The sequence below is a fragment of the Ambystoma mexicanum genome, chromosome 1p (assembly GCF_040938575.1).
Source record: "Ambystoma mexicanum isolate Mex_15411 chromosome 1p, UKY_AmexF1_1, whole genome shotgun sequence".
Taxonomy (NCBI): domain Eukaryota; kingdom Metazoa; phylum Chordata; class Amphibia; order Caudata; family Ambystomatidae; genus Ambystoma; species Ambystoma mexicanum.
Window position 1 is genome coordinate 968298204 of NC_090921.1, and position 13539 is coordinate 968311742.

General features: G+C 44.5%; 1 protein-coding gene across 1 annotated transcript in view; it reads left to right on the top strand.

The window, feature by feature from the left end:
• The window catches only part of LOC138582452 (uncharacterized), a 1938885-nt gene that overhangs the window by 1685193 nt on the left and 240153 nt on the right, over positions 1 to 13539 (top strand). The window contains exon 15 of the mRNA XM_069653763.1: positions 7520 to 7670. Within this exon, the coding sequence (XP_069509864.1) occupies positions 7520 to 7670 (151 nt within the window). The remainder of the gene's footprint in view (positions 1 to 7519; positions 7671 to 13539) is intronic.

Genomic DNA, 13539 nt, shown 5'->3' on the forward strand with positions numbered 1-13539 from the left:
GACCTAGTGTCCAGACTCAATCTGACGCTCACACTAATACATTCAAATAAAATGTGCAAGGTAAATATTTCAGTGTTCAACTTAATCGAGAAGTGTAATAATTCAAATATATAACTTCAATCAAAACACTTCTTGTATCCAAGGGTTGACTCGCTTCCCCTGGATTGTATCAAACAAACTATACATAATGTTCTCTGTCAAAAACAGTTTCTTAAACTTCTTAGAAGTGTCCCTTTCACCTAACACTCTCCTAGAGATGGTAAAACAAATGTTCTTTCTGTGAGACTGCTTTACAACAGAGAATGTCTCTCCTAATATCTCAGGATAGCAAATCAAAGTATCTTTTCCACAAAGTTGTTTTGAATAAGGCAAATGACAGCCTTTAGTACTTTTCAGGACAGCAGAACACATGTCTCTTCCATGACAGAGGTTCAAGTATGGCAAAAAGCAAGTCTTTTCAAAGTTTCTGGTTGACAACATGTTTTCAGAAAACAAGAACTTAATATGATCAGGTTATTTTCAATATACCAATACAAACTGAATTTCCCGGTACACACTCCTGCCAGGAGATTCATCAATTTTAAACTCTTGACATTCTGGTTTACTCTCCTGCCAGGAATATCCCAGCTTCAACAGAAAACCCTTGATATCCTGGCCTGGTTTACTCTCCTGCAAAGAATATCCCCTCTTGGTTCACCAAGATCCCCTGGTTTACTCTCCTGCCAGGTATCTGCCCCCCACCCCCAAAAAAAAGGTTCCACTACCTCATACTCTTATCAGGCTTCTCTCATTCTGATTACAACAGTGCTTTCTCACTAGCACCCTTTTGTTGACTTCCACTATTACTTGTACTAATTTCCTCCAAACTGACATCCCATGTCTGAGGGCTTGTTCAAGCTTTGATTTTCAATCTCTCTTTCAATCCCTTTTGACTCTTTCCAATGCGTGTTACAGATTTCTCCCAACTGACCTCTTAAGTCAGGAGAATTACACCACATTTGCCCTGGGTGTTCTTTTAACAATTTCTCTTGGCTTAGGCAATGCTGGTTCAATGCTTGCCCCAGGTTTCTCCCAACTGACCTCTTACGTCAGGAGAATTGCACCATATTCACCTTGGGTGTTCTTTTAACAATGTCTCTTGGCTTAGGCAATGCGCATCCCACATTTTCCCCAACTGCCATCTCATGTCAGGAGAATTGTGCCACATTCGCCTTTTCCACTTAGTTCTATTAGGTTGGTATTAAAAAGTACTTTCTATGGGCTTTTCAATGCATATGCATGCGCCGGGATCCCCTTCGATATAAGGTTGGCTCATTGGTACTTCATACGGCAGTTGAAGAGTACTTGCAAAGGACCGACTTCTCTTAAATGGCAGAGTTTTTCTAGGTCTCTGCATCCGCTGCCAAGACCAACACAGCTTGTCATGTCTGCCTCTCCATACACACCTTCTGCTTTCTCCCCTCTGGAGCTCCTCTGCTTTGGGCTCGAATGCCACCAGCTGACTTCAGGCGTGCTTCCCTTCCCACCGTCCTTCGTGGTATATCTTCTGCCACCTGTCACGCTTCCCGCTCTGTGCACTCTGCAACCTGCCTTACCTCTTCTTCCACCTTCCACCTTCTTTCCATGTTCCTCCATTCTTTCACCTTTTTCTCCCAGCTGCATGTGATTTAATGATTTAAAAGTCCTGCAGAGCTGATCAGTTTTGAAACAACTAGACTGATCAATATTCTTAGAGTCACATTTCATCCGCATGAACTCCTTGCCCCGCATCCTCATCGCAGTACTTAAAGTTTTCTGATACTTTGGGCCTCATTACGACCCAGGCGGTAAGGGGTTTACGCCAGCGTAAACAGCGCCGACCCTTACCGCCTGAGTACGAGGTCCCTTAGCGCCATGGCGGATTTAACACCTGCTTTTAGCAGGTGTTAAAATCCATGGCGCTAAGGGACCATGGAGTTAATTACGCCACCGTAATTTACGGTGGCGTAATTAACGCCTTCCCCACTCCCATTATGCCCTATGGGGCAAATATGGGAATGGGGAAGGGTAAATGGGGATTGGGGACTTACCGCCCCGCCAAGGTCGGAATGGGGCGGTAAGTCCGCCAACCACCATGGCGTAAACGTAGTTTACGCCATGGTGGTAAAGTCACGGCCCAGGCGGTAACTTACCGCCTGGGTCGTAATGAGGGCCTTTGAGTCCAAGGAAGTTTTAATGGATTTTACATCATATGGTTTAACATTTGTAACAATATTACAACCACTTTAAGCATCAGATGTGTCATGCATTTTAGTTTCACCATATTTATATGGAGACTGAAGGGGTTTTTGTTTAAGCAAAGTATTTCTCCAGGGTTTAGAATCAGATGGTTTTGAATAATGGCAACAAGCCATTAAAATCCTTGACGTTAATGGACCTTTTTCACAATAAATAGACGTATTTCAATTATTTATTTTATTTATTGGCCATTTGCATGGCACCTATTCACAAGTGTTTCCAGGCGCCACAAGACACAGAAGGGGATTGGGGGGACATAGGGAAAAACCAACAATTACGGTAGTACTAGGCCTTGTGACATTCATACTATGCAAGTGCAGAGCCAAAAAGTGCAACGGAGGGTGGAAGTAGGGTACAGAGCTGGTGGGGTACAGGGCAGAGAGGGGGCTTGAAGTCCAGGAGTGAAGGCCCATGGGGCTGATCAAGTGCTAAGGGGAGCCATGAAGGGCAAGTGCTGGGGAAGTGGGAAAGGGACTAGTGCGATGGATGGAGTGGACTAGAATCAGGCTAGTCCCGGAGGGGTGACCGAGGGCAAGTGCTAGTAGGGATGCAGGGGGTTGGGGGATGGGGACTGGTCAAAGAAGCCTGGCCTCTATAGGACTCATAAGTGACCAGGCTCCAGTCGCAACGGCAGTGGAACATTAGCATGGGAGGGGGAGAAGGAAGGAAGAGGAGAAAAGGAAGGTCTTCTGAAGTTTCCGGAACTTAAGAAGATCGGGCTCGAGTCTGAGGTGGGGAAGGAGGCCATTCCAGAGGGAGGATCCTGCTGAGGAAAGGTATAGAGGATCGAAGAACTCTAGAACTGAGGAATCTAGGGAGAGAAATCTGGATGTAGAGAAGTCCCAGTCCTCGGACAGCCTTTTGGATGATGCAAAGGGTCTTGAATTTGATCTCTCCGGTCACTGCGAGCAAGTGGAGAGATTTTAGGGCTGGAGTGATGCGGTCCCTGTGCTTGAGGCTAAGGATAAGTCTTGCAGCCCTGTTCTAGATTAGTTGAAGAGGATGAAGAGAAAGGCAGATTGAGGAAGAGGCTGTTGCAGTAGTCCAGCCTAGAGAGAACCAGCGCTCTGGAGACATTGAGCTTCTGGGTGGAGGTGAGGAAAGGGAGAATGCCTCTGTGGAGGTAGAGCTGGAAGTTGGACTTCTTGGCAAGGTCCATGATGTGCTCAGAGAAGGAGAGAGAGGAGTCAAAGATGACTGCAAAGCTTTTTGCCTCACAAGAGGGTGATGGGAGGGGATCCATGGAGGGTGGCCAGAGAGTGGGGGGGGCAGGGAGCCAGTGTCAGCATGAGAAGGATCTCTGTCTTACTGGCATTAAGGCAGAGATTGTTAGCAGAGCACCATGTCTGAATAGCAGTCAGGTATGAAAGAAGAAGGCCAGGAGGTAGAGGATGGTAGCTTAAAGGAAAGCTGTGTCCTTGGCATAACACTGGAAGTGAGGAGACAAGGTGGAGATCAAGTGGGCCAGTCGTGCTTCATCTAGTAGAATCACCACTCTTCCTTTACAGCCATCTCCTCCCATGTGATCCACCCTCAGAATACCACCCCCAGGGTCAGTATCAGGTAGCGACTGCCTTACCCTGGCCACATGGGAGGAGACTTTAGGCTGGGGATCAGTGGTGTATCTGCAGGATTCATCACAAGTGCCACCACATTTGCAGGCTGTGTAGAATCCTCCGATCTCCGAGAATCTAGTTAGTTAGTTCACGCTAGTTGCCCTAACCAGGGATGGCAACTGTGACAGCATCTATGAAGGAACTCCTAAATGCACCATAAGACAACTCAGTTGATCCAGAACAGAGCAGCTACTTGGTCCTGGGCCTAAAAAGCAGGGACATCTCTGCTGGGTTCAAATGGCTCCACTGGCAGCCGCTTCAGCAAAGAGTGGAATTTAAACTCAAGGTTATGGTTAACGAAACTGTTTGGTGACGTGGACGCAACTAGCTAACAGAGGAATTATAATGTATCTTCCACTGCAGAACTTGTGTGCATACAACACTGATGCCCTTTGTGCACAGAGTGACAAGTGGAAACATAGAAGAGGCATCAGGTTTGGCTTGGCTTGTCCCAAGGCATGGAATAAACTTCCTCTGAGCCTCAGGATCTAGAGAATCACCAATGATTTAGGAAGGATCTGAAGACCCTCCTCTTCCAGGACTCCTTATAACAGTGAATCAAGCCCCAGGAAGTCCATCTTCTGTGATATTCCGGTGTGGCTCTATAGAGCCTGCCATGATGCACTCAAATATGCCATGATGCACTCCCATATTCGGAGGACACAGCCAAACAGAAGGATCATCACCGAAACCGAAGCACTTATTCCTGAAAAATTACTCCTCACCTAAAATCACTGTGCTTTCTTTGTGGAGGAAACCCCTGACAATAAACAGCCGTATCTATTGCTGTTGGGCACTCCCTCTCCGAGGATGGCACTTCATTGAAACAAAGCACAACATTCCTCCAAGTCAGGTGAGATTTGACACAACTGGTGTCTTTCTATTCTCCCAACCATGGACCGCTGGAAATCTCTCAATCTCATCCAAACAGGGTAGGGAGAGATTGTGGACACAGTACTAACTCTAGATGGAAGGGGGTGGAGAGCAGAAACAAGGTTGTAACATCCGTATTTGGGACTCTGCCTTGCTCTATGTCTCAGCCTGCTGCATTTGTTGTGGGGCCTTTACACCAAACCCTGCCAGTATGAGGGAGAGCAGCGATTTAATGTTCATCTCCTGCTGCCAGCAAGGTGTCCCTGCTCACCATTGGCCCACCAGCCTCTTGCATCTGAAAGTTCCTGGCTACTGGTGTGAGTAGCTGGTCATGTGCTGGTAATATCAGGCACATGATATCATTACATGGGGAAATGATGGCAAATGGCATTAGTACATGGACATATGATGGCAATAAATGGCAAATGGTGCAAGATCCTGGGCATCCAATATCAATGTAAGGCAAATGGTGTTTCACAAAGAGGGAGGCAGAAAAAACGCACGGACCAGAGTTTGAAGTTCTTACACAGCATGTATTTATATACACACACGTACATGGACGTTAAATCTCTCTGGGAATAACAAAACAGATGTATCCCTACGGGTAACAGGGTAATAACAGATGTCAAAGCACCGGCCACTCCATAATCTTCAACAATAAGGGTCTGACATTTGTTTTAGAATTGCTACCAATCTAGGATCTCTTTACCCACCCAAAAGAAGGGAGCTTTCTCTGATCAGGACAAAGGGTCAGGGTGGGTTAAACAATACAGTGGGTATCCTCTGCTCTAGAAGGACCACTGGTCTAGAGTGCAAAAGAGCTGGCCCTGTTCTAGAAAACAACAATCTTGAGGGTTCGACCCCAGGAATATGGCCAACCACAGTAACAAACAGCCTCTCAAAGTCTAGGGACTTATAACGTCCCTTTGCGATTCTTGTAGTCCTGGTGGGTCTGGGCCTCCGAGACTGAGTAGTGCTGTTGTGACTTGCTTTGTCCAAGTTGCCTCCTTGGGTGGTTGCCTCCAATGCCTCCAATGTTGGTTGGACCACTTGTGTCCTCAGGGGTCTGGAATGGGCATGTAAACATTTCCCCTCCCTGTCCTAGGGGTTTCCTGGGCTTAGCTGCCCCACCAGAGACAATTGTAGGTATTTCCCCCACCTTGGTTGGTCTGGATAGGATCCCCCCACCTTAGTACTAGCTCCCGGGACCTGGGTAGTGCTCATGGCCTACACACCTCTCTAGCACTCTGTCTGGACCCTGCCGGCTTCTGTTCCAAGGTCCCGAGGGGTCATCTGACTTGGCCTGGATTCACCTCTGGGGACAATATCAGTGGGGTCGTCTGGAGCTGACCACATCCTAGTTGTGCACATAGGTGACCCTCCTGATCTTTATACTCCAGCGCTTGCCCTCGTCCTGTTCTGCTCGTCCCACTGTTCTTGTTTCTTCACCACCACCTAATGAGGAAACTTGGACAAAGCTACTCCTACCCCTAACTACTGCTCCTCCTACTCCCATTGCTCTCACTTTAGTCCTCCTGCTCCACACATTGCGTTTGCTCTCCTATCTCCAATCTCTCCCTTTCACTCCTCTTTGTTCTCTCCCCTGTCTCCTCCTCCAACTGGTTTTACTTGTTTTCACTGCTTTCTTTTTTAAAGTCTGCACTTTGTTTCTGCAGTCTGGGTGGTCTTGAATTTGATGTGGGGATTTTGTGAATGTAGAGGACATAACATGTCTGTGAAGTGGCCAAGGCATTGTTGTGCTCAAGGCATGCTAATGCCACTCAGGAGCTTATTGGGTTGGTGGTGGAATGGGGCACCAAAACAATTACCTTTCACATGGGGTAGCCAGTAACAATCCTTGCACCCAGCCTGCCCTTATAATCAGCAACTCGTCCCTGTCAGAGATGTATCCTGCATGAAGCCGCTGGAGCGCCGTCTCATGCAATTTCCTCTGCTACATATCAAGCATTTACAGCATCCCAAAATGGCTGCTCTGCGTGCCTAGATTCCTTCCACATGCACAATAATAAAGTGTGGACAAAGATACATCTTCACACAGTATCCATGATGCCTGCTTTCCTTCCCAGCACCAAACACACATCTATAAAAATATAAGCAAAATATATTTCAGATTTAATTACGTGTTCTTGCTCCTCACAGTGTGATAATTTATGACAATGATTGTATTATTCTTTTAAACAACATTGCCTCCTCAATGGCAACAAAGCACATGTTGAACTTAATTGTAAACACTGACATCCTTTTGCAAAACGAACTCGATTTAAAAAAGCTATCCTATTGCGACACAATTTAGAAAGCTATCCCATTGCGAGACATTGAGAAATAATTTAGTGTCATATACGAAATTAATTTTTGCCAAATGGAAATTGAACATTTAAAGAGGAAAACATAAAACACGGATTTATCTAATGTATAGCGAAGAACCTTGTGTGGCAGAAAATAATGTTACTCCATCCTGATCTAATAAATGGTAAACATTGAGCAAAATAACTTTCTTACATGTTTGCCTCTCCAAGTTTTGGAGACTATTGTAACGTGCGCCTTTTCCCCTAAGGAAGGGCATAGCACTGGTTTCAAAAGATGGAAAACGGTTTCTAAATGTGTTACTGCAACATCTATTTTGATTTCATTGAGTGATGTCTTGAAGAGAGATCGCTAGCATTCAATCTGTATTGATGCGTAAAAACAATAATGACAACACCGTGGCGTGGTTGCATTGCACCTTTCCTCAGGCCTCCCTTCCTGCTGACGTGAAAGAGTCGATGGAGCTGCACGTGTCCGCCCTCGCTGAGCCCACTCTCTGGACACGACTGTACTACTGCGGCGGCCTGGACCGACCGGAAAGGCTCCTACAGATACTGTGCAGCGGCTTCTCCCCACAAGGTAAGGCTTACACGGCTGTTTACAGTATGGAAGGTCTGCTAAGGCCTCCTCAGGCATGCGAGCTTGCTGCATCACCAAGTGCCAAATACCACAACAGACAAGAGAAACAAACACTGTGCTGTTCTGACGAGAAACAGAAAGCCCGGTACCCATGAATCATTGCGTGCAAAGAGCAGTGACAGACTGGCTCCAGGAGGAGAGAGGGCCCGAATCCCAAACATTCCGAAATGTGCGCAAACCAATTCATAGATCTTCACAGAGTAAATGGCATGTGCAGTGGCAACATGAACTTTGCAGAGGCTGGGTTACCCAAGCCCCAATGTGCGCCTTACACTTGAACAGTGATATCTTCGTTATCGTTGCCCCACAGTGCAGGTGAAACGCTTTGGCCACAGGACCACATACTTAAAATTCACTACACATACATGAAACTGGCTCATTAGATAGCTGGTGCCTACTCAACCAATCTAATGAGCCAGCTTCCTGTATGTGGAGTGAATTTAAAGTATGTGGTCCTGTAGCCAAAGTGTTCCACTTGCACTGTGGGGTACGATAACGAAGATATCACTGTCTCTAGGCATGACGACCTAGGGGATTGGAAGGACCTCTAGTGTGACAAGCACACCAAAAATTTGAGGAAAATCTTCGTAGCTCAATGCATATTCAAAATAATTGTATCCAAAAATGAATTAAAATTCAGTTCGAAGTATACAAGATCCTAAATTCTTTGTTTAATCCAAAGACACAGGAAAGCATAGACTTCCAATGCATTTCGATCCTTTGCCCATCTTCAGGTACCGAGATCTGCCTGTGTGACGTATTACTACATCTGTGTCCTCAGCTTTGCTACCTGCATTCTATTCTCTACAATGTACCCATATACTCCAACGCTTCTACCTACCTGCACCATGCTGAATGGCTCTTCATGCACAAACACTTCCTTTTCAAACTCCTTCTCCTAGTTTACAAAGCTATCAAAGTCTTTCTCCTCAGTACATGCCTGACAGTAACATTGTCTAGTCACCATTTCGCTCCCTCTACTCCCCTTCTGCACTCATGCTCACTTTCCCACAGCCCACAGGTCTCCTCTGACTTCCACTTTTTCCACACTACTCACCTCGCTCCATTGAAATCACTTGCCCATCACAAATCAACCTCTACTGTGGGTCTCCTCAAAGCTCAGCCTAAATGTCACCTACTGGACACAGAGGGAGCTCCGCCATGCTCTCTCACAGACTCCCTACCTAACTCCAAAACTCTCTCCAATGATGTGTAATAATGTAATTGTGTATATGTGTACAGTGCTCTTCTTTAGCCTGAAGCACTTGCCACCCCCCTATGTTAATGTAAGCTTTATAAATCACTTGTTTTTGTTTTGTCCAGGATCTATGTTTCCCCTTGTTCAGCCGCTCATAAACTCACTCACCACTTGCTCATATCTTTGTGGTATTGTGCGGGCTCCCTTCCTGGAAATGCCACCCCATCTGTAAATGTTCTATTCTAAGTCATTTCTGATTGTAATGTACACCCCATGTCATCAAATGAATACTAATACAAATGCATGAGAACACCATCAGGCTTTACTGGGGTTTGGACATGCCGCACAGGATCGGGGGGTGTAGATTGAGACTGGAGCAAGCTGTAGAGTTGTTGTGGGGGGAGGGCAAGCTGGTCAGGGTTATGTGGCGGGCAAGGGGTCAAGCAGCACATAGTGGGTGTATGTTGAGTGGAGGTGCAGTTGCCACAACGGGTAGGTGTGTGTGAGAGAAGAGGGTTGGTGTGGGGAGCATGTTGCAGGTGGTTGAAAGTGTAGGGGATGTGCATGCTGCTGGGGCGTGGCATTCTTCAGAACAATCCGGTAAACAAACATACAATTTACAGTTGGTTAATTGGGGTAACATAAAAAAATCCTTTAGAGTCCTGGCCATCAACAATACACAGGGGCATTTTACAACATTTTCGAGATGCCTTTGCCCAACAATATAGGCTAGTATTCCCACTGTAAACACTCCTATCTGGGAGCATGGCCAATTTAAAGTATGTTGATGATGGCTTGTAGCAACACTATATGCCAGCATGATCCTATTAAACCCATTTTCATGTGGACTGTACCCGAATATATGGCATTATCAACCCAGAAAACACTTTAATGATGGTGTCCACAATATATTCCATTATGAGCCTGTAAAAACTTTTTTCATGCTGCCTGTGACCAAATATATGCCAGTATTGCCACTGTAAATACGTTTGGGATGGATAGTTTGTGTACACAATATATACCAAGCATATTCATTGATGGCATCCTCCCAGTACAGCCTCATCTTCCCTCACCAAGCGATAGCACACAAGCATGCTCCAATCACACACAGAGGCATCAGTCATTCATTCACACACGCACACGTCACACTCACACACATTCACTCACTCTGACACCCACATTCATTCAAAGTTTCTTGCACACACACAGAGTGCACAACATTCAAAATGTATACCCACATACACATTTATTTTAAACATACACTTATTCAGTAATCAGCAGCAATGATCATGTTGTCTTAAGTCTCATCTTCGGTGCACAGGGCCTGCAGGGATGACAGGAAGCCTGGAGGAAGAGAGCAATAGTGTGGGGCCTGTCCCAGGGATCATAACTTAATTTCCAAGCATTGCTGGAGCTGCAGGCACCTATTGCCTGCCTAGCACTGATCACCTCAGCAATGCACGATAACTTTGTGCAATGTTTGAACACCACGCCATGGCACTGGAGCAATCAAAGCAGGACCCAATGAAAACGGGTCCCCTAAAGCACTGCAAGCTGTTGTGGGTGATAATTATAGAAATAAAGAAAGGGCTCTATGCAGAATTTGCTTGGTCAGTGACAGCTATTGTGGATTTGGAACTTTGTGTTGTCAATCTACATACATATGAGGCAGCCATATTCAATAATAACACACATACTATGTAATGCAACACAAAAGGGGAAATCACATCATTGTATCAATCAACATGTAAACAAAGCATGCCCATTAAAACAAGCATTCAACACATTTCTCGCCATTTTAAACAATGGCCCTTACAAAATGGCCACTGCTGGAACAGAACTTTCACCAGGATGCACTAGTTATGCATGACACAACAGCTGACTGACACCAAAGTGTCATGGCTAAGTATTCAGGATGTCCCGTGCATTTACATAAGCATGGTTCTGTCGGCAGAAACACATTTTATATATCAGGCTACAAACAAAGTGCACGTAAAGTATTGCCAACGCTTAGACGTGCTTTGCAACCTAGGGCTTTCCGGAGGACGTTTTTCCCTGTTGACTGGAGGTTGCCATGGAAGCTCAGTACTCCGTTGCCAAGGGGGTGGATCCGACGTTCAGCACGTCTACGGCAGGGTCACATGTTCACTCCTACTTAGTACCGCCTCTGCTAACGCTCTTTGCTTCTGATTAGCATTTTGGCTTTCGCTTTTGAAGTTACGAACTTCCTTGTCTCCTTTTCTACCCTGCCCTTATTTTTGGAATTACCCTTATCAGTGCGTTTAACCTTGGTTTCCTTTCAGCCTCTGCTTTTTCTGTCCCTCTACAAACTGATTACTAGTTTTTTCATTGGTTGCTCCTCCAATGGTTTATCTGATCTCCGACTCGGACTGCTAACCGGATTGCTTTTGTTTCTTCCACGGCTACGCTCCTTGACCTGCACGGCAAGGACTCGGATTGCACATTGGATTCTGCTTTTGTTTCTTCCACGGTTACATTCCTTGAACTGCACGGCAACGACTGGCATCGCACATTGTATTCTGCTCCTGTACTTCCACAGCTGCGTTAGTTGCTTGCCACGCCTAGACCCGGACTGCTTCGGATCTCGTCTCTGCAAAGCTCCACGGCTTTGTACCTCGCTCTTCAGCTTCATGACCCCACACTTGGGTTTGGGTTGCCTCATTGCTTCATGAAGTTTTGTACTGCTAATTCCCTCAACAACATCGGACTTCCTTGGATATCACACACGGACTAGAGACTTCCTTTTGTGTGTGTGTGTTAGGTGTCCGCGTTCCGTCGGGTCAGCCTTTTTGGACTCATTAGGCGTACGCGTGCCGTTGGGAATAGTCTGTTTGGGATTGTGCTATTTACCACGAACTTTACATCAACCTATGGACTTCCTTAAAATCAAGGGTCACTCCTGGTAAGATTAACATCTTTTACCCTTGCTTACCTATACTTTTGCTATTATTCTAATAGTAACTCCTCTTGTATTTTTGTTACAGAGTGTTTACTCGGTGACTGTGTACTTGTCAGATGTTAGAAAGTATTGGGTTTAACAGCTATCATTGCACAGGTTAGTGGGTTCTCGACTTAGTCTTTGTTTGAATCTATTGGTATCCTTCAACACTAACCTGGAGTATTTTCTTTGCAGCCATCAACGTCCCGGAGGTATCCCATCTTTCGATTAATTGATCCTTCTGCATGTTATTATTTACATCCAGAGGGTTACATTAGTAGGAAGAATATTCTTCTTCACAACAAGGTCAAGTTTTGGAAGGAGATTTCTGACACAAAGCCCCTTTTCATTAGCTCTGGCATCAAGAAAAGGTCGCGCCAGCCAGACATTAAAAAAAAATGGTGTCCTCTCAAAGCAAATGAAGGTGGTTTGTGTGATTATGTTGGTAACGCATTAGTGATATTTTATATCAACCCAACCCTTAGCATTCGAGAGAAGGGTCACTGAAAATTGGCTGGCATTGCCTCACAGGCAGACATTTTGTGAGGCAGATGGCCTGTGACTGTAGGTTTCTAAGTTACATTTTCCAATGTACTGTAACATTTCACGAATTCATAACAAGAAACTAACATTGTTTCTTAAAAAATGACAAGTTAATTATAACTCTCTTAATTGTGCAACTTAATGCATAACCATAACATATCATTTTATACGTTACTTTTTAACAAAGTGTCAACAAATTATTGTAAGGCACAATTATACGTGAATTTGCAAATAACTGTAAAGTTTAGGTATCAAAGCTGCCTAGCTACAAAAGCTGCTGCTGCCTACCTACTGAAGCTGCCTATATTTGTTTCGTGTTAAAAGCCATAAGCAAAACCCAAAAACATGCTTTTTCAAGGCATTTCTGACAAAAATATGTTTTTTTCAAAATAAACACAAACAGTATACATGAATATTTATATATACATATATATATATATATATATATATATATATATATATATATATATATATATATATATCACTGAAAACTTTGTTAAAGGGACGTTATGGTTAAGTTGCACTAATAAAAATCTATGAAATTCAATGAAAAAACGTTGTTAAAGGGACGTTATGGTAACAAATAAAACCGAAAAACCTCAGAAATTCGCCATTTATGGTAAGCTAAGCAAATATAACCTGCACCACCACCGTGCACTGCTAAGACTAACACCAAGGACATCAAAGATGACATCACAAATGGCATTGATGACATCACTGATGGCATCACATATCTGGGCCACTTGTGTTTGATTGATTTATTTATTTATTTATTGAGCGCTTTATGCCAAAGTGCTGTACAATGGAACAACAAATACATAGAAATACATTTGTTCATTGACATATGTATGCCAGGTAGATTTGTTCACTGACAGTCAAAATATTAAAATTCAAAAGGTGCTATATATCTAGACGTTAACCTTGTCATATATTCTGAAAGTACTTTCCTTCGGATTTGGTCTAAGGCTAGCTCATGGTGCACAGCATGGGGAAATAATCAGGCCACAAACACACAATTCATTTGTATACATGAAGATAAGCTTTAATGTTATTAACATTTTCTGATGACATTTTGTTCCTTACTTTAGTTTCCCTGTATGTGCCGCTGA